The sequence below is a fragment of the Apteryx mantelli genome, chromosome Z, assembly GCF_036417845.1.
Source record: "Apteryx mantelli isolate bAptMan1 chromosome Z, bAptMan1.hap1, whole genome shotgun sequence".
Taxonomy (NCBI): domain Eukaryota; kingdom Metazoa; phylum Chordata; class Aves; order Apterygiformes; family Apterygidae; genus Apteryx; species Apteryx mantelli.
Window position 1 is genome coordinate 46,178,901 of NC_090020.1, and position 24,181 is coordinate 46,203,081.

Sequence of the window (24,181 nt, forward strand, 5' to 3'; positions counted from 1 at the left end):
TCTTGTGAATTGTGTTGGTAACATAAGAATTTCTTCTTATCTCTTACTATAATTACCCTTTGTGTAATAAATTTTGAGGTTTAACTTCACTCCTCACCACTGTGTTAAGTCTATAGAACATTAGGTTTTCTAATGCAAGGACTTGTATTTCATTTGTTCTTGCATGCAACAACAAGAGCTATTGTGCTATAATAAAAAAAAAACGTTTCTAGAAGAACAGATCACACCTACATGCATCATAGGCAGTTGTACTACAGTGTCATAGAGTTTTCTGAACACATACTATGTGTCATCCTTTTGGACCCTCTGCTGAACCTTGGCATCCTAACACAAGTTCAGCATGGCAGAAAGACCAGACCATTATCTGGGACTTCCAGGAACTGTTAAGCACTCAAATATATAAGACCAGAAATACCATCTTGCTACTAAAACATTTGTTTTAGCTATGCTGTAGCAAGAACAAATAATATCATACTTCCTGATATAGAGTTTTACAAATTGCATTTTCTTGTTCATGTGTTAGCCAGTTATGTAGTAAAACCTGGAAGTGTAGGGAAAATGGAAAGGATAGGTAAGAAATGTCAGAAAGAGAAGTTCTGAACTATTGAAAAGCAGCAGAACTTATGAGGTTTTAAGTTTATTTTCTTGTAAAATTTTCCTCTGAAAAATGGTTCGTTTTCTTCTAAAATTTCATATTACTTTGAACATCATATCATGGCATTCTGTTATCAACCTGGTAGTATAACAAGTTGCATCTTCAAATCTGTGATTTCTATAGCATATGGCTTGTAGATTTGAAAACTAATTATTTTGGTTCTGATACTGTAGTTACGAACACCGCTGAAACCAGCTATAAGACTGCTAAAGCCTTTCCATAGGCCTACTTAGGCTAACACAGGCCTTAGCATTGGCCAAAACAGACTTCCTCACCACTCCAGCCTAAACTCTCAGTCTTGCTTTTTGCTTATAGTTGCACCTACAGACAACTTTTTTGCTATTCTGTAGGATTTTAAAGGAGGTATTATTAGCTTCTTGAAATGAAACTTCTGTTGGGCCAATAAGCTTTGATATGAAATCAGGACAGGGTAACCTGAAACTATGACTGTATTGTCTTGTCAAATCTTTGTATTTAGGCAAGGCTTATCACCCATTGGTCATGTACACATAGAAGCTAATGATGATGCATGCACAGGTAACATAGTCTTAAAGCTATAGAAGACAGCAGCATCCCTTGAAGGAGAGAGAGAGAAGAATCACCCTAAGGCCCTGTCTCTCCCACCGAACAGAACAGCACTTGGCCATTGACTCGATCTGGGTGAATCAGCAAGCAGGTGTATTAATTACCAGTGTGAGGTGAAGTTATAGTTCATTAAATTTTGCTTTATTTGTATACAATGTATGCTCATTATCAAGGATTTCTCATGTCCTCCCTCTTGATCCCATCAAAAGCAGCACTAAGTCATCTGTCCATTCAGTCTGCCCAGGAGCCGGCTCCAAGCTTAGCTTTGCTCTCTCCCACAAATGAGTGGGTAGGTAACCTGGAGAGCTAGCATCACCTCCCATCTGAAAAACTCTTACAGCTCCCTCTGCTGGTTTATGTCTTACTGATTCTTAGTCATATTACCATTCAGGCATTGAACTCCTTGGATGAGGAATACTCTCCACTCCATTAGTAAAAGGACATGGATTACATGGATATAATTCTTTAAAATTATCTCATATTGCAAAATATTAATTTACAAATGAACCTGGATATTATGCTAATACTTGTGTTATTAATTCAATTTTATTATTTTCATTTTGATTAATGAGAGTTATCTTTAAGACAAAAAAATGAAGTATTAATCATAGTGCGTTACATTAGATAAACTTTGGTCTGGCAGTTTACCCATGAACTAACAGAATGGAAAACCGAAGCTGTGAATGCCTCCAAAAGGATAAAAAGCAGGGTTAGTACCATGAGCTTTCATAAAAAAAACAAGCATTTTTCTTGTTAGTGTAAAAATTTAGCTACTTTCACCTGCAGAGATTGCCTCTGGAAGGTCATTCATTTCAATGCAGACCTTTTCAAAAACAGGCAAAAGGGTGTTCTCAGCTAAGGGATAATAACCTCCATCCAGTATAATTTTAGTGAGTGTCATTTCCACTTCCCCTGTTGCAAACAATGTATTATGCTTTCACTGATTAACAGACACAGCAGGGAGGCTAAGAAATGCTAATGGCCATGACAGTGTCTTAAATCTAAGGAAATCTTTGCCAGATAAACAGTTGGGGTTGGCTGACAGGAGCAGTCTGAATGGGAACCTTGCTCTGCTGTCATCCACAAAAGATTTCATTCAGCAGGGTGCTGTATTAGTTTCTTGCACAAGCACCAAATCCACAGAGTTAAATTAAGGTTTCAAGTCACATATAAGTTTTATATGAATACATGAAATACTAATAGTTCCTTAAAAATACAAAACAAAGAGTCACACTTGATTAGAATCAAGAAGTTACCTTCTAATACTAGATCTAACTTCCAGTAGCTAACTGGAGAATGATGGGTACGAACACAAAAAAAGGTATGCTAAAAATAGCAAGCTTTTTAGCATCCCTTGCATTACCAGTTATTGGTGTATTCTACCACCACAGCTTCTTATTACAATACTTTATTGTCAATATGGACATTGAATTTTTTAAAAATAAGTCTACAGAATAATTCTGCAATAGTATGTCTAAACAATTTATCTCTTCATGGCATTTCAAATCATAATCCAAGGAAGAGTGACATACTGAAATCTCAGAGGTCGAAAATAATTGGAATGTTTTCCCCATTTTATGGGGAACACAAAGAATGACATTCAAACACAATCAGCAATAGGGAAAGTTTATCATAAAGTGAAAATATCAACCTAATCACAACCTTTCATTTACTAGACACTTTAAAACATTAGTATAAAGGACTATCTTTGGCTGATCAAATTGGATTACATCTGATGCCATTCAGATAATACATCGTCTGTGTATTAACTAGATGTAAGATGAAACCTAATGGAAATTTCAATTAAATAAGATGAAACATTATAATTGCTTTTTAGAAAGAAAAGTCAATCACAGAAAGAGAAACTTTATTTCTTCGTGTTTATTTTATATGTAGAAACTTCAGTTTGTCATTCCAAACTGAGAAACAGCAGAATCTAATGTTCTATACTAAATTGACCTCTGGGAACTATTCATTATTAATGTTAGTCTCAAAATGACCATAGTTAAACAACAACTTTGCTTTGCAGTTGTTTTAATAGATGCCTTGATAATTTAATAGTTAACAATATTTAACAAGAGTAACCAGTGGCAAAGATAACTGGTGCTGGAAATTCCCAATGGCAAACAAAATCTGTCCTATTTATCACAAACTCAAGCAGCAGCTGAAGAAAGAAATATGGTATTCTAAAAGACGGTAACAGAACTTTAAGGTCTATCATTAATGTGACAAATATTAATTTAATGTAACCATATTCCATATAACCATATTTAATATAATCACAGTCTATTATTTATGTAACAGCAAAAAGCCATAATTAAAAAAACTTTCCTACATACTGCATATATTAATTTAATAAAATGAGATATATCAATAACAGCAAAAAGTCACAATTAAAAATATGTATTTCCTACACACTGCAATTATTGATATCTGTGGTAACAGGACTACAGCACTGAACATAATTCAGACAAATGTATGTAAAATAACATGAACTTGCATAGACAGAGATTTACAGTAAATGAAAATGTATTCAGACATTTCTTATATCATACTTTGATCATCCGAACTCATGCATCCATTACTCTAATCACAAGCCTTCAGAACTATTTCTGCAGTGGTGGCAAAGCTAACTCTGAGACATGGGACATAACTAGTTTGCTTTTAATGGAGACTGTGGTGAATTTCTGACAAAGCACACAAGGGTAAGCAGTACCAACCCTAACAACAAATATATTGAGTCTGCACTGAAAAATTATATTATTCTCCCTTTTAAAATCTTTTGTTATTCAGTCATGCACAAATTTGGAAGTCATCAATAATTTAGGGAAACTGATAATACATTTGCAGGAAGCTGACTTTGTATTTAGAAGCAGCTCTTCACCATAAGTCACATCCACTTACATTACAGTATATTTAGAATTCAGTAATTGCTCTAATTTAGTATACTGACTTTTGAGTATACTACACTTGTAATATTTAATTTAATGGGTTCAGATGCTTACATTTCCTACTTTTTTCTCCTTAATACTTTCAGATCAGAATTCTACAAGCTCATTAAACAAAATAATTCTGCTAAAATAAGTTTTCAGACAATCAATCAGAACTACCAATTCAGAACTGATTCAACTTTAATTGTAAATAGATTACTCTAGGATCAATCCTCACTTACCAATGTGATAGTGGAGAAGACTGTAAGTTGCAGGAAAAAAAAAAAAACCTTGAAGATATTTCATTTATTTCCAGCTGTTCATTCTTAGACTGATCTCAGTAATTACTTTGCTTCATTTTTTAAAATTAAGATAAAACAATAAATGAATCAGTCAACTTCTAATTTATGTTAGCTCTGTAAAAACACCCAAACCTAATTTTCAACAACTTAGGAGGAAGTAGAGGGTGCTTGCTGCAGACAGGTAAGGAGAGCTAGGCAAGGACAGCTACAGGAGGCCTTAACTTCTCCTGGGAAGCTGTAACTAGGTGTAGCTGCTGCTAATGAACTCTGCTGGCTGCCCCTGATCACAGGGAGTTGGGGCCTTTGCTTCAGCTAACCCTTGATTAGGGTGGGCCAAGCACCCTTTTAGCCAGTGCTAGGGTGAGGCCTATATAAGAGCCAGGCCTAAAGCACAGCTCCCAGAGTGCAGTCAACAGGTGCAGCAGGGTGTAAAAAGGGGTCCTTATCTCCATTCAGTGTGTTATATGCTTTCTCAGATATGGTTGTGACACACCACAAGGTGTGTTTCCCAGTAGCTGTTGAAGTTGCTCTCTGCCATGCTGGAGGCTTCCACCCAGACAGATCTTGTGATGGAGGATACAGCTCTGCAAGCCTCAGGCTGTAGGGAGTACCTGGAGCCTCTCTGGGAGGCTGGGGCTGACAGTCATCCTTCATGCAGAAGGTGTGCTGTTGTTGATGAGTTGTGTTGCCAGGTCAAGGAGTTACAGGAGGAAGTTGGCAGGCTGTGTAGCATGAGAGAGGATGAGTGAGAGATAGATGGGATATTCTCAGAGACCCTGTGGTTTCAAGAGCCCTAACCCCCAACAGCAGTGGAGAGATACGTGGAGTCTGTCTTGTGGGACTGTAAATGGTAACCTTGAAGAAGGCAAAGGCTGGAAGCTGGTGTCTTCTTGTACATGGAGGAAGGCTCTTCCTGAAAGCTTGCGGCTGATGAACAGGTTCATTGCCCTCAAAGCTGAGGAGGAGCTAGGCATGGTTTCAAGTGAAGCAACTGGGCCAGTGGACCCTGTGCCATGCTAGAGCACGTGGAGGAAGCAGCAACAGTAGTGGGTGACTGCTGCAGGAGACAGAGGCACCCATCTGTGGACCTGATCCTCTGTTTCCAAGGGGCTTGGATCCAGGATGTCGTGGAGAGACTGCCGAAAGCTTGTCCACCCTTCTGACTACTAGCCCCTGCTGCTCTTCCATGTGGGCACCAACGATACTGCCAAAGGCAACCTGGAATATATCAAACATGACTACAGAGCCCTGGGGCAGGGGCATGGGGGCCCAGGTGGTTTTCTCCTTGATCCTGCCTGTGAGGGGGAAAGATGTAAGGAGGAGTATATGGATACTGCAAGTCAACAATTGACTATGCAGCTGGTGTCAGCAACAGGGTTTTGGTTTCTGTGACCCTGTCTGAAGATCAGTATTTGCTTGGGAGATATGGGATCCACCTCACCAAGAGGGGCACATGCATCTGACAACAGTCTGGCCACCCTGGTAAGGAGGGCTTTAAACTAGGAAAGACAGGGAAGGGGGAGAATTATAGGGACCATGCAATCAACAAGACAGGGTTCAAGTGGGGGTACTTCCTGCATTTGCATGCAGGCAAGGAAGTGCCTACAAGACTATGGGGAAACCTCTTGTACCCCTTTCTGGGAAACCAGCAAGTTCAGATGCGTCTCTGAAGTGCCTGCACACAAATGTGTGCAGCATAGGGAATAAACAGGAGGCATTAGAGATCTGTGTGCAGTTTCAGGGGTATGATCTCATTGCAACTAAGATGTAGTGGGATAGCTCACATGACTGGAATGCTGCAATGGATGGATACAGCCTCTTTAGGAAGGACACGCCAGGAAGGCAAGGAGGGGGAGCTGCCCTTTACGTGAGAGAGCATCTGGAAAGTATGGAGTGGATGATGGGCAGACTGAGAGCTTGTCGGTAAGGATTAAGGGATTCCAGGCCCTGGAGACCAGGGAGAAAGTTTGGAGGAAAGACTTTCCCTTGGTGGAGGAAGATCAGGTTAGGGATCAGTTAAGCAAACTAGACATACTAGACAGGTCCATGGGCCCTGATGGGATACTCCTGTGAGTGCTGAGGGAGCTGGCTGATGTCATTGCAAGGCCACTCTCAATCATCTTTGAAAGGTCATGGTGATCAGGAAAGGTGCCTGAGGACTGGAAGAAAGGTAATGTCATGCCAGCCTTCAAAAAGGGCAGACCCAGGGAACTACAGGCCAGTCAGCCACACATCCATCCCTGGAAAGGTGATGGAACAGCTCATCCTGGCATATGAAGGCCATCTCCAAGCATGTGGAGGAAAAGAAGGTGATCAGGAGTAGTCAGCATGGCTTCACCAAGGGGAAATCATGCTTAACCAACCTTATAGCCTTCTACAATTAAATGACTGGCTGGTTAGATGAGGGGAGAGCAGTGGATGTTGTCTACCTTGACTTCAGCAAGGCTTTTGACACTGTCTCCCATAACATGCTCATAGACAAGCTCAGGAAGTGTGGGTTAGATGAGTGGACAGTGAGGTGGACTGAGAACTGGCTGAATGGCAGAGCTCAGAGAGTTGTGATCGGCGGTGCAGAGTCTAGTTGGAGGCCTGTAGCTAGCGGTGTCCCCCAGGGGTCAGTACTGGGTCCAGTCTTGTTCAACTTCTTCATCAATGACCTGGATGAAGGGACAGAGCGCACCCTCAGCAAGTTTGCTGACGATACAAAACTGGGAGGAGTGGCGGATACGCCAGAAGGCTGTGCTGCCATTCAGAGAGACCTGGACAGGCTGGAGAGGTGGGCAGAGAGGAACCTCATGAAGTTCAACAAAAGCAAGTGCAGGGTCCTGCACCTGGGGAGGAATAACCCCATGCACCAGTACAGGCTGGGGGTTGACCTGCTGGAAAGCAGCCCTGCAGAGAAGGACCTGGGACAGGTCCTGGTGGACAACAAGTTGACCATGAGCCAGCAAACTGTGGCTCAGAAGGCCAATGGTATCTTGGGCTGCATTAGGAAGAGCATTGCCAGCAGGTTGAGGGAGGCGGTCCTGCCCCTCTGCTCAGCCCTGGTGAGGCCACATCTGGAGTGCTGTGTTCAGTTCTGGGCTCCCCAATACAAGAGAGACATGGAGCTACTGGAGGGAATCCAGCGTTGGGCTATGAAGATGATTAGGGAACTGGAGCATCTCTCTTATGAGGAAAGGCTGAGAGAGCCTGTTTAGCCTGCAGAAGAGAAGACTGAGAGGGGATCTTATCAATGTATACAAATATCTGAAGGGAAGGTGTCAAGAGGATGGAGCCAGACTCTTTTCAGTGGTGCCCAGGGATAGAATGAGAGGCAACAGGCACAAATGGAAACACAGGAAGTTCTGTCTGAACATAAGGGAAAACTTCTTTACTGTGAGGGTGACAGAGCACTGGAAGAGGCTGCCCAGAGAGGTTGTGGAGTCTCCTTCCTTGGAGATATTCAAAAGCCATCTGGACAGGGGGTCCTGAGCAAATGTGCTGTAGGTGTCCCTGCTGGAGCAGGATGGTTGAACTAGATGACCTCCTCCAGAGGTCCCTTTCAACCATTCTGTGAATGAAGTCTTCCTGAGCAACAGACCAGAAACCTATTTCTTCTGAATAGGTAAGCAGACTTGCTAAATTATTTTCTGCTATTTTTAGCATGTTTCTCATATGGAGGAGTAACTTTATTCCAGCTCTGAAAGCCTTCTTGCATCTAGGCAGCCATGTAATGAGTATTCATAGTATCTGATAGAAATAAGCTAAAACTAGAGGCTTTGAAAGTCCTGAAAAGAAAACCATGTGGGTCAGAATAGATCCAGAAAAGCTACTTGATTCTTGGTCCTGTCTCATCAATGAAGGGAGCTGTGAAGAAAGTGTGCATTCTTGCTTCTGACTGTGGAATCAAGAGTGTATTTGTAACTGATCCAGGAGTCAGCCTCCATCAGAGAAGAATTTTAGACGCTTCTGTTCATCTCTGAGGGGAAAAAAAGATTATTGTCTGGGAAGCCACAATTCTGAAAGACTGAGATTACAACATTCTCTCAAACTTGCACTTCCCTGCCTTTCAATGAAAAAAAAAGTGGATAATGCCACCTGTGACTATCTGAATGTGCTGCATGAAGATGACCAGAAGGAAGAAACGACAAGCATGCCTGACAGCTCTGAGCTGTCAGAACTGAGCTCCAGGACACCTGTAACTTGTGCTTGTTATTAGGTGACTCACCCCTCTGAGCTAGAAAAGAAGCATCTGAGCAACTCTCAACAGGGTTATGAAAATGAAAGGACATTCCGATGCAAACACTATGAGGAATTAACTGTCTATGAGCACCATGTTTGTTAGTTATTCCAGGGCTGGAAGTATCACACTTCAAAGCACACACTGTAGTCTGAAAACTATTAAAAAGAATTTCCTGGAGCACTGCAAAGCACTCACATTTGAGTTATCTAACTCTGCTTAAAATAAATGTTCAGGTCTGGAATGTAGTCTTCCTAGTTGCTGATGAATTAAGAGATTTATGCAGATAAGACTATGTCAATGGCATTGCACTGCTGGGGCATGCAGACAGGCTGAAGATGTTAAATGCCTTGGGAGAGCATCAGCAGAGAGGAAGATGTGTAGCCTTTGGAAGAGTGCTGTGCCCCTCCCCGTGCACAGGGAACAGATTGCCAAGCATCATGGAGAGTGGAGTAGTGCCATTGCAGCCTAAACAGTCACCACCACCTTGATTTGCTTAGCAACACACCTTGGAGTCCCAGGAGCTGCTCTCCTGACCTATTTTATTCAGAAAGAGTGCTATTCCCCCCTACCCCTCAGCTACTGTCAGCATAGCTAAGAAGAGAGGGAGGGCTTATACAGCCTCCCTGCATACTTGCTGCAAGTCTAGGTCATTTCTCCACATAAATGCTATGTATCTGTAACAGTTTTTTCATTAATACCTATGATTAGTAGATTGAAAATAATCAATAACCTGTGTAAAATCTGCAATGCACAGTATCTTTATAATCTAATAAAGTCAGTGGAAATTCTGTTTTAGTGAAAAGAAGATATTAGATAAGAGGCAACAGAAATTTTCATAAAGGACATGCATAGTAAGAAATAAAAGCTCAATATATGGTACTGTAATGTGGCAATCAAATTCAAAATCTGAATAAAATTTATTTTATAGATATGACAGTGAATAAATTTCTTAGGGCACTTAGGGCCCTCCCTTTTTTTTTAAACAACATGCCTATATTAAGTGGCCAATACCAAGTAGCAGTTCTTTCATCAAAGTTCAAATTTGTGGTTTTAACTTTAAATAGAATAGAAATGATTTTTAGTGTTCACACTGTAAAAACCATTATGCTTTGAAACATTGTTTTATATGAAACGGAGACATCTTTTAAGAAAGGCTTATGAATAAATTATGATTATTCATTACATTTATGTACTGTTTCAACCATACCACTGACAATAATTCTCTAAGAAAATAATTTTCTATCTGAATAAAAGGTACAGAAATGGAATTTTGCACTGTCATTTAATTTTACACATGCAGTTCTGAATGAATTGTAAAACGTTAATAATGACAATGACTGTATACAAGTATAAGGACAGAAAAGACTAATAAATCTTCCTTAGATCTACAACTTAAGTTTACATAATACCTCTCAAAAGAAGTACAAATAAGGTCATAGATGTAGTATTTCTTCCACTAATGCTTTCTTTTATAAAGTCCTTAATACTTCCTCAGGGAATTTTATGAATTATAGGAGTGGGTACCATTTTATAAGAAATTACTGCTTGCACAATAAACTTTAATGAGTCTGTCTAGTTGACAGAAAGGCAAACTCATTCTGCAGAAATGCAGTCTTTCTCCCTAGTCATCACCAGCACAGAAAATTACAGAAACTTCAATAAAGATCTTAGGTATTGCAATACCAACTTTTAAGCACTATGTGCCCCAGGAGGAGATGCATTTTCAGTGAGACTCCCTGTGCTCCAGGAGAATCAGGTATTTCAGAACAGAACCAAAACAACCGTTCTGGGGAGCACTGACCTGCCGGGACCCATCAGAAGGAGGCGCAGGCACACCCATGCATCTCGCTCCTATCCTCCGCTGCATTTGGGTACAGAAATGCAGCAGGCAGGTTCCTCCCCCCCCTTAGGACGGAGACCTGCTCAGCTTTGGGCTTCAAACCGTCACCTCCCACTTCCCAAGAGAGTCAGGTCACTACCAATACACTGAACTGCGGAGGATCACTTTCCATTCTTTCTGCTGTAGCTGAACCATTGTCCCAGGCAGAAATAAAAGATTCATGGACCCAGAGTAAGGAGAGAATGATATAGTATAGTTGAAGGCTACTGCTGATAATGTCAGTGAAAAACTGTCATTGTGAATTCAAAAGCTAATTGCTTCTATCTATACAGATTTTTTGTCAAGTGAGTTTTATCATAATTTGAATTATTTTCATTACAAGAAGATCGTGGGTAAGGCGAGGGGAAAAATATATATATGTACATATTCAAATTATCTGAATGATATAATTGCAGCTTCTCTCCTGTACTATCACAAGATTGGTTTGGAAACTAAAAACAAATTATGTACAAATGCATTCAACACATGCAATCAAATATTGGAAAAGAAGATCAGTCATAAATGCTTATCAAACCAATTGAGATTATCACATTCTATGCTAATCTTGTGTTTCTAATTAACAGAAAAATGGAACAAATACAAATTACACAATAGCATGTGGTAAAAATGAAGTGCAAGAAACAATTCTCCAAACTCAATTTAATTAAACAGAGATGAAATAATCGCATACTTCTGTATTTGTTCAGCCACTCTTTTTATTTCTTTTAATAACATCTATTCATGCAGCTTTTTTATTTCAGCCCACTCATTTCTGCTCTTTAACCAGAACAAAGAGAGAGCAAAAAGCTAGTGATCCCTGGAACCTGGCAGAGATGAAAATGCAGATGAAATAATCACTCACGTGCATCAAACATTCTAAGCCTGATAAATTTAAACTTTCTACCTGCACCTACTGAAACACCACAGCACACATGAAGAGAGACAAAATAAAGAGCAGATTAGTTGGTGCACTGGCCCAACTGTTGAAAGACTCAGCAAAAGTGTGATTCAACTGGCAATTTTAAAAAGCCAGTACAGATTTAAAAATAACTTTAAAATGTAAAGGCTAAGTATAGCTAGCACAGCTACAACTAAACAGTGGCATTTAAAATCATTTTAATAAGCCGCTGAGCAGTCTGTAGTTTCACATTAACAGCAAGTCAAATGTACGTTCTGCTAATAAGTCACCTGAATTACTAAAAAAACATGCAAGGGTTCTGAACAGATCTTTCAAACAATGAAGAAAAGGAGTACTGCCAAAAAAGCATGGCATGGAAGCAGAATAATTTCCTTTTTGTTGCAACCTCCAGAATAGAAACCATTTCTAATTATATACTATTTAAAATCCTTTTTTAACCCCAAAGTAGTAATCAAAGGCTTCTGAATTTTAATCAAAATAAAAAATACTCTTAGTCCATTTTGTCTCTAGTTAAATTTCTTACCTCTTTTTAACCTAAAAGAACCACTTCTAGTTGATGAATTTTCTGACAAAAAACCCCAAGAATTTCTTGTTCTTTCAAAAAATTCTCATTCTTTTTTCACAATGCTAATTCTTCTTGTTACATTAAGTTTATCCAAGACTAGATTTCATCTGTCTTACCTGACCACAAAGTGGGGAACAAGGGCTCCCATATTCCTTGTACAGCCTCTACAGTCACGCAGGTGCCCCTACAGCGCTCAGCTAAGGAGAGGCGCTGAAACGCCAGTGGGGCTGTGAGTATTAAACACTCATGAGCTTGCTTACAAAGCACCAGACGCTTTGACTTTTCCCTGGTAGTCTGTCACCCTTTTAATTAATATATTTGCAGCATAGCATCAGAGTGTTGCACCCACTAGTGTGCAACAGGTTCAAAGTACCCAACAAGTAATACATGGGCTGTGCTTCTGTGGCAGACATATGCAGCGTTTCTACACTACCGTATCTCCAACTGCTCCCCAGGGCACCCAGAAATTCTGGACAAGCGTGCAAACTCCTCGTTTCAAACAGGGAACAAACCTAGAAAATTTCTGTGTACGAGAATCCTCATATAGTGCAATTTAGCATTTGGTAAAACACATTTTAAAATTTGATGAGCTACTTTTCTAAAGTGAGCATTTGGCAACTAACCTTTGTTAGTAACTTTAACAAAAAAAAAAAGTAATTATGTAGTGACTGTACTATTACTACTGAAATCACTAAATTTGGCTGTTTGCTATCCTGATTCAAAATTTTTGTTGCTAACCAATCAGATTCAAAACAACCAGCTCATAAATATAATAAGCATGCATTATGCCCAACCATAAGGTCTGAAAAATATTTAGGATCTCAAAAGATAAGATTGTTGAAATAATACTGGAAATGCCTATTTCAATTTATTAGCCTGCATGTTTCATAAAAGCAAGCAGTGTTCCTGAACTTATTATTTGACTACTTGGTTGCATTTGGATACTGCAGTTTTCTTCAGGATATGTTTACTGAAATTTTTCTTTCTGCCTTTAAGGAAAGAGATAACTCTCTGTGATACCTCTGTGATAATCTATGATAATAATAAACATTTTTTGTGAGGATTCTGTAAGTTTTTCCTCATGTGCATCCCAGTATGTGCAACCCAGGCTGTATGCATTGACAGATCAATGGCAGTAACAAAATAAGAGGTTAGCTTACAGTTATATTTCCCGGCTTTGGACCTACATGACATATTTTTATTCAGCTTTCTAAACTTACCACAATGAAACCCTCATACAATAAGACATTGCTACACAGGATGTTCTCTCTGAAATGTATTCTTAATAAACAAGCAACAGTAACAAAACCTCACCAAAATATAGTTTAGAGAAAAAAAAAAGAAAAAACATTATCCATTATCATAAGTTGTCTTATTACAACCACAATACAGTTCATCCACAAACCATCATGGATATAATGAAGTTATTTGGAAGAAAGTACTTGATGCAGTGAGAGGTAATGTAAATGAGTCTTAAAAGTTCACTCTAAGTGGCATAAATATAGCTGTTCCTATTCACTGTTAACCACCAGCATCTCTTTCAAACATAAACAGAGGCCATAATCTCACCTGTAGTAAACAGAATAGTCCCAATTAAGCTAGATGAGCAAGAAAATGCTTTTTCCAGAGTTTAAAAGGGGAAGGGGAATAGCACTTCTCCAAAAATTATAATTGTTTCTAAAATAGTTTATATTTTGCAGGTGTCACATTAGCATTTAATGAATAAATGCAGTACTCCTTTTCAGTAATCATAATTACCAGATAAGACATCATACAATGCAGTTCAAATACAGGTCACTTATTTAGTTATTTCTTTTCCCCTTGAATTTATTTTCATGAACACATGAGATCATAACAGGCACTTCTGATCTAACATTTACCCAATAGCTAGAGAAATGATAAAATACTACAACATTTATGAGGGTAGTGAAAATCACTAATGCTATTAATTGCTTTGATTCATATGCCATATTTTCTTAACAAACAGAACCAGGCTGAAACGCATTCTAGCATGACAGAATGTGAGACTTCAATCCTCCTTCTCTCCAGGCAGCTTACAGTACTTTTCTGGGATTTCCCATATGGAATATTCTATATGTGTGGGTTATATATGAGTGTGGGTTTTTTGTTTCAGTATTACTTATATATCATGATCTGGCAAAAATTTTTCAATTAATTTGTGGTCCAGAATAATGTATAAAGTTTTGGAAACAGCATGAGATAACTACTCTATTTAAGTTTCCTTAAATGAAGTCAAACACAAAAAATATTTATATATATTTCATTTATTTATATTTATATTATTTAATTATTTATTTAATATATATTTATATTTATATTTTATATAGATATAGATATGTGTGTAGATATATAAGTTCAAAACCTATTTATAAAATATTACAGTATTATTGTATGATTTTTATATGTGTGTGTATGTATATATACATATATACATATATACACACACATATACAAAAATCATACAATAATACTGTAATATTTTATAAATAGGTTTGAACTTATTCTGATTAGGAGGATGTGTTTAAAGATTAATCCGCTTCTTGACTTGAAGCATGTAGAACAATTCATTTTTGATTAAAAAACACGATGAGACATGCCATTCAGATTGCCAATAACAGCTTTCATTAGAACTGTGCTAAATATGAAGTGGGCTGATTATGTAAGCTAAGTGGCCCAGAGTTTAGCTACAAATGTTCTACAAAGCAAACTGGAAGTCACCAATATCATAAATGAAAACTTGTCATTTATAATTTTTCTGGAAAGGGATTATTATCATGTTTTATGTCTCATATTTCAGCCATATCATAAGTAGCAGAGTATATACTGTGATATGTTGAGGAAAAAAATAGGTGAAAATTATTTACATTCCCTTTGATACAGACCCAGTATAAGCAGCTCCAGAGTAGAGTCAAGCTGGAGAAGAAACAAAAAACAAACAAACAAAAAACCCCAAACAAACAGAAAGAAGGGAAATAAGGTACCCCAAAAGTATAAGGCCTGACCACTTTCAATATTGTAGAGAAAGCAGTCAATACAACTAATAATGTTTTAGCACACAGAACTCTAGGATATACTGGAGTACGTACTCTCCAGTATAAATATTCCCTTCCTTTATGATTTGACATATCAGTGGATTTCCCTGAACACATTGCAAACGTACCTGAACTTCTGTATTGGCTATACCTGTATCTCTCAATTTCAGAGCAGACTTAAGCTGCAGAGATTGCTTTTTACCATGATTCATTGTCACTGTATGATTTATGCTTTTTATAATGCTCTTTATAATTATTTTGGTGAAAAAAATCATTATTAATTTATATTAATAGCAATAAACTATACAACCCAAATAATGTAGTACTTTCTTTTACCCAAATGAATAGAGTAGCTTAGAACTTAGTGATGATCTCATAGAAAAAGGAAAAAGGAAAAAAAAAGGGTAGCCTGTTTTTAAATAGCAGGGATGATTCCCATTGATATCAAACATCACCATACATTTAACCTGCTGGCATTTCAAGTGATCAGAATTACAATACTGAAAATAAATACATTACTTACCTGTGTATACAGTTTTTAGATTCGAGATATGCCATACCAGAAGCAGCATCTAATGAAAATTTCACTAACTGTTTAGTTTTTAGCTCATCCTTCTTCTTTCTTAAAAAGGACAGGAAATCACCTCCTAGAGAGACATACAGATGGACAATGAGACATGACAGATACAATACTCACATTTATCTCTCATTAAGGACGTGAGACTGAAGAAAATGTGTCATGCTATCAGCTGTTCTCCTCAACCCATCAGTCTGAGGTTAGCCTAAGAAAAAGGAAAGCAAGCACTCTCACCAGCATGTGGTTTCCCTAGGCTCCCTTAAATATTAGGTGCGTAAGAGTGAAAACTGCACAAAGCATGGCAGCACTTAAACAAATCTGTGTTTTTGTTATATCAAAAAATCTTCACAATGCACATTAAATGTACATTTATATGAAAACTGGTGGCAAAAAATTAATTGTAATACTCTGATACATGCAGTTCTTTAATCACAGAGTGGTTGCTGCAGGGGTCTATTAAAACTGTGAATAAAGTAATTAGTTTCTATCTGTAGGTTTAGGTACATTGAAAGTAATTGATTTGTAATTGATCATTTCAGTGATATTTCTCAAACTCAAGGCTGAAGCCTTCAGAAAGGTTACAAAGTGTTTCACTTCCCAAGCAATGTTAACTGCTTGTTTGATGCTGCAATTAAAGGCAGTTAGCTATTCCCTAACTTGTATAAAACTTTGTAAACAATTATTACTGTTATTTCATAGTTTTCTGTCTTGGAGGAACTAAGGTGCTGCCATCCTGTCTTAGGAGAGGAAGGCAACAGCATGAAGGATTCCCAAAAGGAAATCTGTGTTTGCAAAAATGTTTCAGAAAAAGTGATTTAGGAAAAAGATAAACACAGGTGACATTATATAAACGTTGCAATACCAAGTTCTGATCGATATTATTTTAATAAAGGTCATTTCTAAAATAAATCTAATTGTTGTAGGCAATGTCAAAAGATCACTATGTAGCTTTTCAAATCACAACATTACTTGCTAATTTATAGACAGTCATTGCTCCAGTCTTCCTTTTTTTCCACTTTCCACTGAACTGACTATAGCTATTCTTTCTCACAAGAATGCATCATGACGCAATTTCATTTACTATGTTTCTTAGCAATGTAAAAAGGCATTATATATTAAAATGTTTAGCTAGTATTTTCTTAGGAGGCCATACTTACATTTCATATTTTAAGAACTAAAATAAGAGGTTACTAAAGGAAAAAAAAAAAAAGCCTGCTATTATAAAGCCCAACTTCTGAGGCCCTTCAAATATTAAGCTGGAGTAAATGTAAGAGGGATTAGCATCTTAATTGCCAACTGCTGCGCTCTTTTATTTAGTTATTTTGCCTAGGACCGGGGGGCTTTTAGTACCTAGTATCTGGAGATGAAGGCTTAATAGGTTGTTCCTTCATGAAAACTCAGAGAAAATAAACACCTGATTAACCTCTAGATAAAAAACAGTTTCCATTTTGCTTGTTTCCTTTTTTGTAAGCACAGAAATACTACAGAAAAATTGGAAACCACTATATTTTCTTATTATCCTGACTTCCAATTAACCTGTGCAAGCAGAGGGGACTAGAACAGATGAATAAGCTTATCTAATACGTGCTTTCTTTAGTGACAAATTTCCGGCAATTCTTAACCTAACAGCTAAACGCAGTGTATTTAAAGTGCATACAGTCAATTTTCAGTTCTCAGGAGTAACAAAGCATTGCTTATAAACTGCATAAGCTGAAAGTGGATAGTCTGAAGTATTTAAAATTGGACTACCAGAGCACACTGTGAAAGCGCGAGGATGACAGCAAAGGCAAGTGATCTCGTTCGCTCGCAGCGCAGCAAGCACACGCGTGCTGGGGCAGGCAGCGCCCCTCGAGCGCGGACACCAGCGCTGCCTCGGGAGCAGCGGCACTGAGCCGCCAGCACACGCGGCACGGCAGGCTGGATAACCCACCGATGGAAAACCGAGCTGCCTGGATGTGACGCTAATGCCAATTTGAAACGGCTTCTGTTTTACAAGAGATGCAGTCACGTACGTGACATTTCCAAAGTCTGACGGGATCAGTCGTGGAATACTGAATTTTAAGTTCTAGTGAAAACTTAAAAGAACAGATGCTATTGCAAACCGGAATAGTAATGGCCACCCTTCCTTTAATCGGAGGGGTTATCGGCCAGGTCCGGTAACTGGCAAGAAGCAGACCGCGCCGTTGAAGTAGGTGCCATTTCTTCCACGTGTAAACAAAATTATTCTGAGAGTTAAAAATCATTTTTAAGCAATTCACACACACACTACCAAATAAGCAATGTTTGCATTCAAATCTGACTAGAATTATTTTGTTTATATATTGAGTGCTCACTGCTCTGTATATAGGAATCATCTTTTAGTAAGTATGATTATATGTCTATATTAATGTAAAGTATTAATTACTTCCAGTGTTGACAAATTGTGGCACTGTTTGTACAGGAACAGAAAATCAAGACAACTTACAAAAAAACTGCCAAGCAATCCTAAAAAACTACCAAGAATCAACCAATGTTTTCCAGTATTGAAGGCAGCAACTTACTGCAGGAAGTGCTGAAAAAGCAGATGACCTCAGTTTGATATACCAAAAAGAAAGAAGGCTTCTGACAGAGATATATTAAAAAGGAAGGAATGAATTCAAAATAAGAAAGGTCTATTTATACAAAGTGTTATAACAACATCAGTGTGAGTTTAAACATTAATTGTAGCTATTACTAGAAGTGAGGTTAAAACCCTTACGGCAAGAGTAGAATTCTTTCTTGAAAATAAATCTTAACATTGTTATAAATACTGGTGAAAAACAAAACATTTAGCTATCACTTAAGTCTAACAGGCTTAAAAAAATGGAAATGGAACCCAACAAGATGCAAGACTGTAAGTGCTGGGACACATGGCAATGATTTGGAGAACTTCCAATTCTATAAATTTGGAGAATTTCCAATTTTATAAATTTCCAATTTTATAAATTTTCATTTTTGGAAACTTCTTTACACTTGGAAATTTACAGATAAAAATAGAATTATCAGCTGGAGTTTCAACACACATCTTATGAAACAGAACAAAGATACAGAGGTATAAATGGAGTCCTACGCAGTACAAACAGCAAGGAAAATATGTACTCTTCCAGAAACCCCCAAATTAATACAACTTGTAATCAACTGAACAACAGCAAATCATCCAGTCAAAGTCATTTTAAAATAATGCCCAACATCCTACACAATGGAACTTTCCAAACTGGAATTGAAAATACATATACAAATGAGCTGCACAATGACTACCATGCATTTCATGTGAAAGATGAATAAAATCTGTAGTGAAAGACAACTGTTACAGATTCCAGTCACAGGTGTTACTTTTAATACTAGTAATTACTTAACTAATAATGATTTTTACTACCCCTTCTTCTTTTCCTTCTCCTTACTGATTCTTGTTGTGAAGACTCAACTGTTTTGTTTGCTGAACTCTCTCTAAAATTAGTCTTCAAACCCTTACAGAAGGGTTTACTTTGTTTACTTTCTAAAGGGTCTTAAGTATCTCCAGACTCTGCTCAGACGGAATAAAAGCAATTTAAATATATTTTGCACTGCAGCTTCAGCCCATCCCTTTCCCCTTGTTAGGTGCCTTTAAGAAACCAGTAGCTTAAAACCACAAAATCATAAAAAGGACAAGTGCAAGTGCCTTTTTTTCAATTTGTTTAAGTCTGGAATTTTGTTATTCATAGGCCGTTATCTTATGTGGCAAGGATTTGTGGACTGGAACGCGTGCACCACTAGAGCCATGATAACCACTTCAAAGTGATACCTAGAAGCTATCATGGCCTGTGACAGTATCCTCCTCCTTCCATGTCACCAACACTACTGCTGGTGGCCATTTTTAGCAAAATTAATGAAGTATGATGATTTTAAAAAAGAAAAAAAAAAGGCAGACACATGCATGATAATCCAAATGAAGCAGTAGAAATGCATATGGAGATACTAGAATTTGGAAACTGCAGTGCCTCTTCTGTCTTTTCACTAAATTATACATCAGTTGAAATATTTTTGATATTTAACAAATATTCAAAATATTTGTCATGTGTCAGAAGAGTGCACGTGCAACAAATGAAGCGCCAAAGTTCAGCCTGCACGACCAGTCGTGTGACCAGTCATATGCAAGCAACAGGACACGTTGCATTTCCAAGCACACGTGCATTCCCATCACTTCAGTGCATTAATCATAGGATTATGGAGGATGCCTGAATTTTGGCCACGTGACGGAGGGACACCTCACGACCCATGATGATGTGGCTCCAGGCCACCAGAGCCCTAACTGGCTCACCATGCGCTCCAACCTCATGGCTTGTTTGGCTGAAGCAGACCCAGGTGCCAAGGCACAGGCTGCTCCATCTCCCACCCTTAACACAAGACCCCACCTTTCCCTCCGGATGCCCTCCGAAACCGAGCCCCAGCGTTCTCCTTCCATGCAACGTTAAGGATAAAACAGCAGCTCTGCCACACTGAGGCTCTTCTTTTGTGCCACTGCAAATTAATTTTCCTCCTGAGATTTGTACATAAAGTTTTGTCTTTTCATATTACCATGGTAAGAATCTTGTTTTGTGTCAAATCTCATTTGACACACTGAAATCTGGACTTACTATTTAAATGACCACCGTCTTTGTGCAATAACAGTGTAACCTGAACTGCTCCAAGGTACAAATAAACAGGCCACAGCAGGAGGGGGAAAAAAATGTCAGTGGCAAAACCATGATCAAAACATAATCAAAAATATCTTCTCAGTTATGAGCACACTAGAATATAATTCTGAACTAGAGATAAACAGGGAAAAATAATTCTTTAAAAGACCACTGTGCGTCAAAACGCATATAAGTTACCTTGTATAAATGAGTTACTGCTGTCCACAAATGATAGTAAAAACTCTGATCTCAGGTAACCAGCTAGTAAAGACAATGAGGCATCAAGGTAAATAAAAAGATACTTAATTATTCAAAAATTTAGAAATAATAAATCAACATTCTAGCACATTTTTCCAAATAAGATGATGGACCTAAAATTATATATGCTTTTGCACTGAACTGCTCCAAAAATAAACATTAAGTGATCACTTTATTGTCAGGTATCTATTTATGAAACTATCTCACAATACTATTTATTTTGTGGTCATAACATTTAACTAGCTCTTTCCCATGATTTTATGCTTATAGGTACAGCAGTAGATCTCCTGTTGGCCACCCTCTGTTACTATGCCAGTGGACCAACAGTTAGCTACCACCACTGCCAGCTCCCACATAATTTAACCAACATATAGTTCATCAAATCCAAAACTGGGTTACATGTAAAGGAATTGTTAGATACCTCCTGTGAGGCAAAAAAAAACAGCTAAAAGTGTGTAAGAGCTAATCTACTGTAACAGAGAATACAGGTATAAATTTTAGTAGTAACTAGACGTTACAACAGCAATCTCAGAAAAAGAAATTAAGACAGTAAGCCAAATTGTTTTAAAAGAAAAGTTAAACAAGATACAGTAAAAACAGTTGTCTCCTGACATTTAAGAAAATACTATTTTCCATGTAACAAATGCTCCATATAACAATCGGTAACAGAGGGTTCCAGTGCTTGTTAGGACATTCCCATCTAAGCAGGATGGAGGCAGTTAAGAGGCAGATTAAATTTACGATGATATTTTTTTAAATCAGGAAGTTTGCTTTGTTAAAAGTATAATGTGAATATAGTGCAACTGTTAATTTCTAGTCTTCATGATTTACAAATCACAGTTTCTATTTTACCATAACAAAGAATCACTGTAACAGGATTTTGCTATAAATTGCTTATTCCCTTCTGTTTTATCAGATTATATGAACCTTCATGACCTACAAATATACCAGTCCCCCATAACCCACTTGTCAATCCAAGAATTCCAGGGATGTACAAACTAACCATCATGTAGCTGAGCTTATGCAACAAAATACTTTTTCTCTTAACTTCTGCATATTTTTGAAAAATGTATTTTTCAGATACATTTATTTTTGATATTCCATCAATAGTGCCTTGGAAAGTTTAATGTAAAAAGTTCAATGTAATGGTTTCCTACACTCTTGTAAATGAGAATAAAAACTGGTGACTTTAAATTGAAACATTTAAATTATCTTATATATTCCTTTCTAATATGCTGAGGCAATCAGATTAAGATCCTAATTTTTATCAGCTCATTTTTGAACAGGATGGAAAGCTGCTCAGATTCAAATATTAGAATGTGTCAAACTGGTAGTGTATGAGCCTGTAACTTCCCAAAACAAACATCACTTCAGCAGGTGATTCAGGCTTGCTAATCTATCTTCAGTTTTTGGCATGCACTATATGAATTTCTACAGTTTTGAGCAAAAATAGCACAGATGCCTAAATGTATTTTATGCCTATCATCTGAACATATTTTTAATAAAATTACCCTAATCTGTCTTAGAGTCACAACATGGAAAAAAAGCCAAAGGGCATGTTTTTGTTAGTAGTTCTGTCTTCTGGTATCTGTCATTGAATAGAGGTCATGAAAATATTTTTTAAACACTCTTTTCGACCTTGATGTGAAAGCACTATTAGTTGCAGACCACAAAAAAAAGAAAAAAAAAGAAAAAGAAAAAGAAAAAGAAAAAGAAAAGTGATTCATATTTTTTATATTCTGTACAAGGTGTATTATGTCATTTCATGTTAAATCTGATTATCCTCATCATTATGACACAAATATAGGGTTAGCTATCTGTCCTTTAACTAACAGAATTACACTGCTAGTAAATTCTGACTATTAAAATCTACTGTGGCCAATATTTGAGCTATTCATCTTCACAAGAAACCATCCACATGAATAGCATCAAAGCTCAGTTAAGAGGATTTCACTACAAACCCTTCAGTATGCAACTCCAGCTATGTGATATCTTTATGTGCTTCTTAAATTAGTTTTAATATAAAAGGGAGTAATTTGCTGTTTGCAGCACATAGTGTCAGAATGTAATCTCCAATATAATAGCTGTTGATAAAAATGAAATAAACAGACCAATTAGACAAACTCTGAAACAACAGCAACAAAACTAGATGACTTCATAATGGAAAGTAATACTACTTCTTGTGCATGGAATTTCCATTGTATTCTACATAGCTACCTGGTATTCCAGTTAATGGCACACAACACTACCGGAAAACGAGTTCTGCCCCAACAGCTCTAAGTGCTACAGAAATAATCAGACCACAATAACATCACCACCAAGCAGAGATCAACTACCAGTTTTGGATTTACAAAAGGATAAATAACAGGCCTGGAGTGTTTGTGGTACTCAAGCAGGAAGCTCCATTTAGAGCAGCCTGCTATAACTGGATTCATCCAAAACCAGCCTTTCATGTATTTCACTGTGAAAGTGAAATGTTTCTTATTACATACAGAAATTTTAAGAGAGTAAAAATAGTGGTTGCCATAATTTATACTATAAAGTATACTATACTGTATACTACAGATTTTCTGCTATTCTTTATGTAATATTTATGGCAATATAACATTAGTGTGACAAACAAAAAGAAGCTACCATTTTCCAAGACAGAAACCACATCTATGACCTATGAGAAGAAGCGAAAAAACATGAAACTGCAATGAAATATGCTATACCAATTTACAAAATATTTCACTATGCTAGTATCTGACTGATGGCATATACGATTGATTATAAGCATGTACTTCAGTGTTCTCCTGTGCTGGTACTTAAAATGGTACCTATCCACTTGTTCGAGGCACCATGATTCAGTATTCATACATGTTTTATAAACTATGATAATATTAAAATAATTTTTATCTGCACTTGGAAGTATTTATAAATTTGAGGCTTCAGTCTTTTAACTGTCAAAATTCACATTTTCTTTGTTGCCTAGTACTGTAATCCCATATGCATTATCAACAGAATAAATCCAAAATTAAAACTATTGATTTTAAATATTAAAAATGTATCTGCAGTAATTCTGGTAAACAGTTTTTTGAAAACAAATAAACAGCTATTTCACAAACACTATTAAAAATTTAAGTGTTTAGAAATGCTGAATTCTCACTTTCCTCAAAATACTGTTTCACTTTTTTCACACAAAATAGAATTTCACTTTTCAAGTAATGGAACATTTGTGTGTAATGCAGTACTTTCACCAATTATTTTGTTTTACGTAGGTGGTAATGAAAACTGTAAATAAACCCAAGGTTTTTCAACTACTTACAGAGAAAAATAATTGTGTTACTGCTGCAAAATCCAGTTAAAACTTAATTTCTCCTGTTAAACCACATAAAAATTCCTATAATCACATAAATTTTTGCAATAGCAATTAACACCCATATAAATGAAGTAGGAATGGAAAAGCATGTGTGTGAAAGCAAAGATGAAAGAAGAGATCAAAAGAACGACAGCCAGGAGCATGACTAGCAGCAGTAAAGCAGGGAATGCGGAGAAGATGTTGCTCGCACCGAGACCACGGT

General features: G+C 37.3%; 1 protein-coding gene across 6 annotated transcripts in view; it reads right to left on the bottom strand.

Moving 5' to 3' along the window:
* The window catches only part of FER (FER tyrosine kinase), a 183,158-nt gene that overhangs the window by 28,145 nt on the left and 130,832 nt on the right, over positions 1-24,181 (bottom strand). For 5 of the 6 annotated variants that reach the window (XM_067316386.1, XM_067316385.1, XM_067316383.1 and 2 more), the window contains one exon: positions 15,637-15,760. In XM_067316386.1, coding sequence (XP_067172487.1) covers positions 15,637-15,760 — 124 coding nt within the window. Of the gene's footprint in view, positions 1-14,689; positions 14,995-15,636; positions 15,761-24,181 lie in introns of those variants that run through there. The other variant, XM_067316388.1, reaches the window with a different exon arrangement.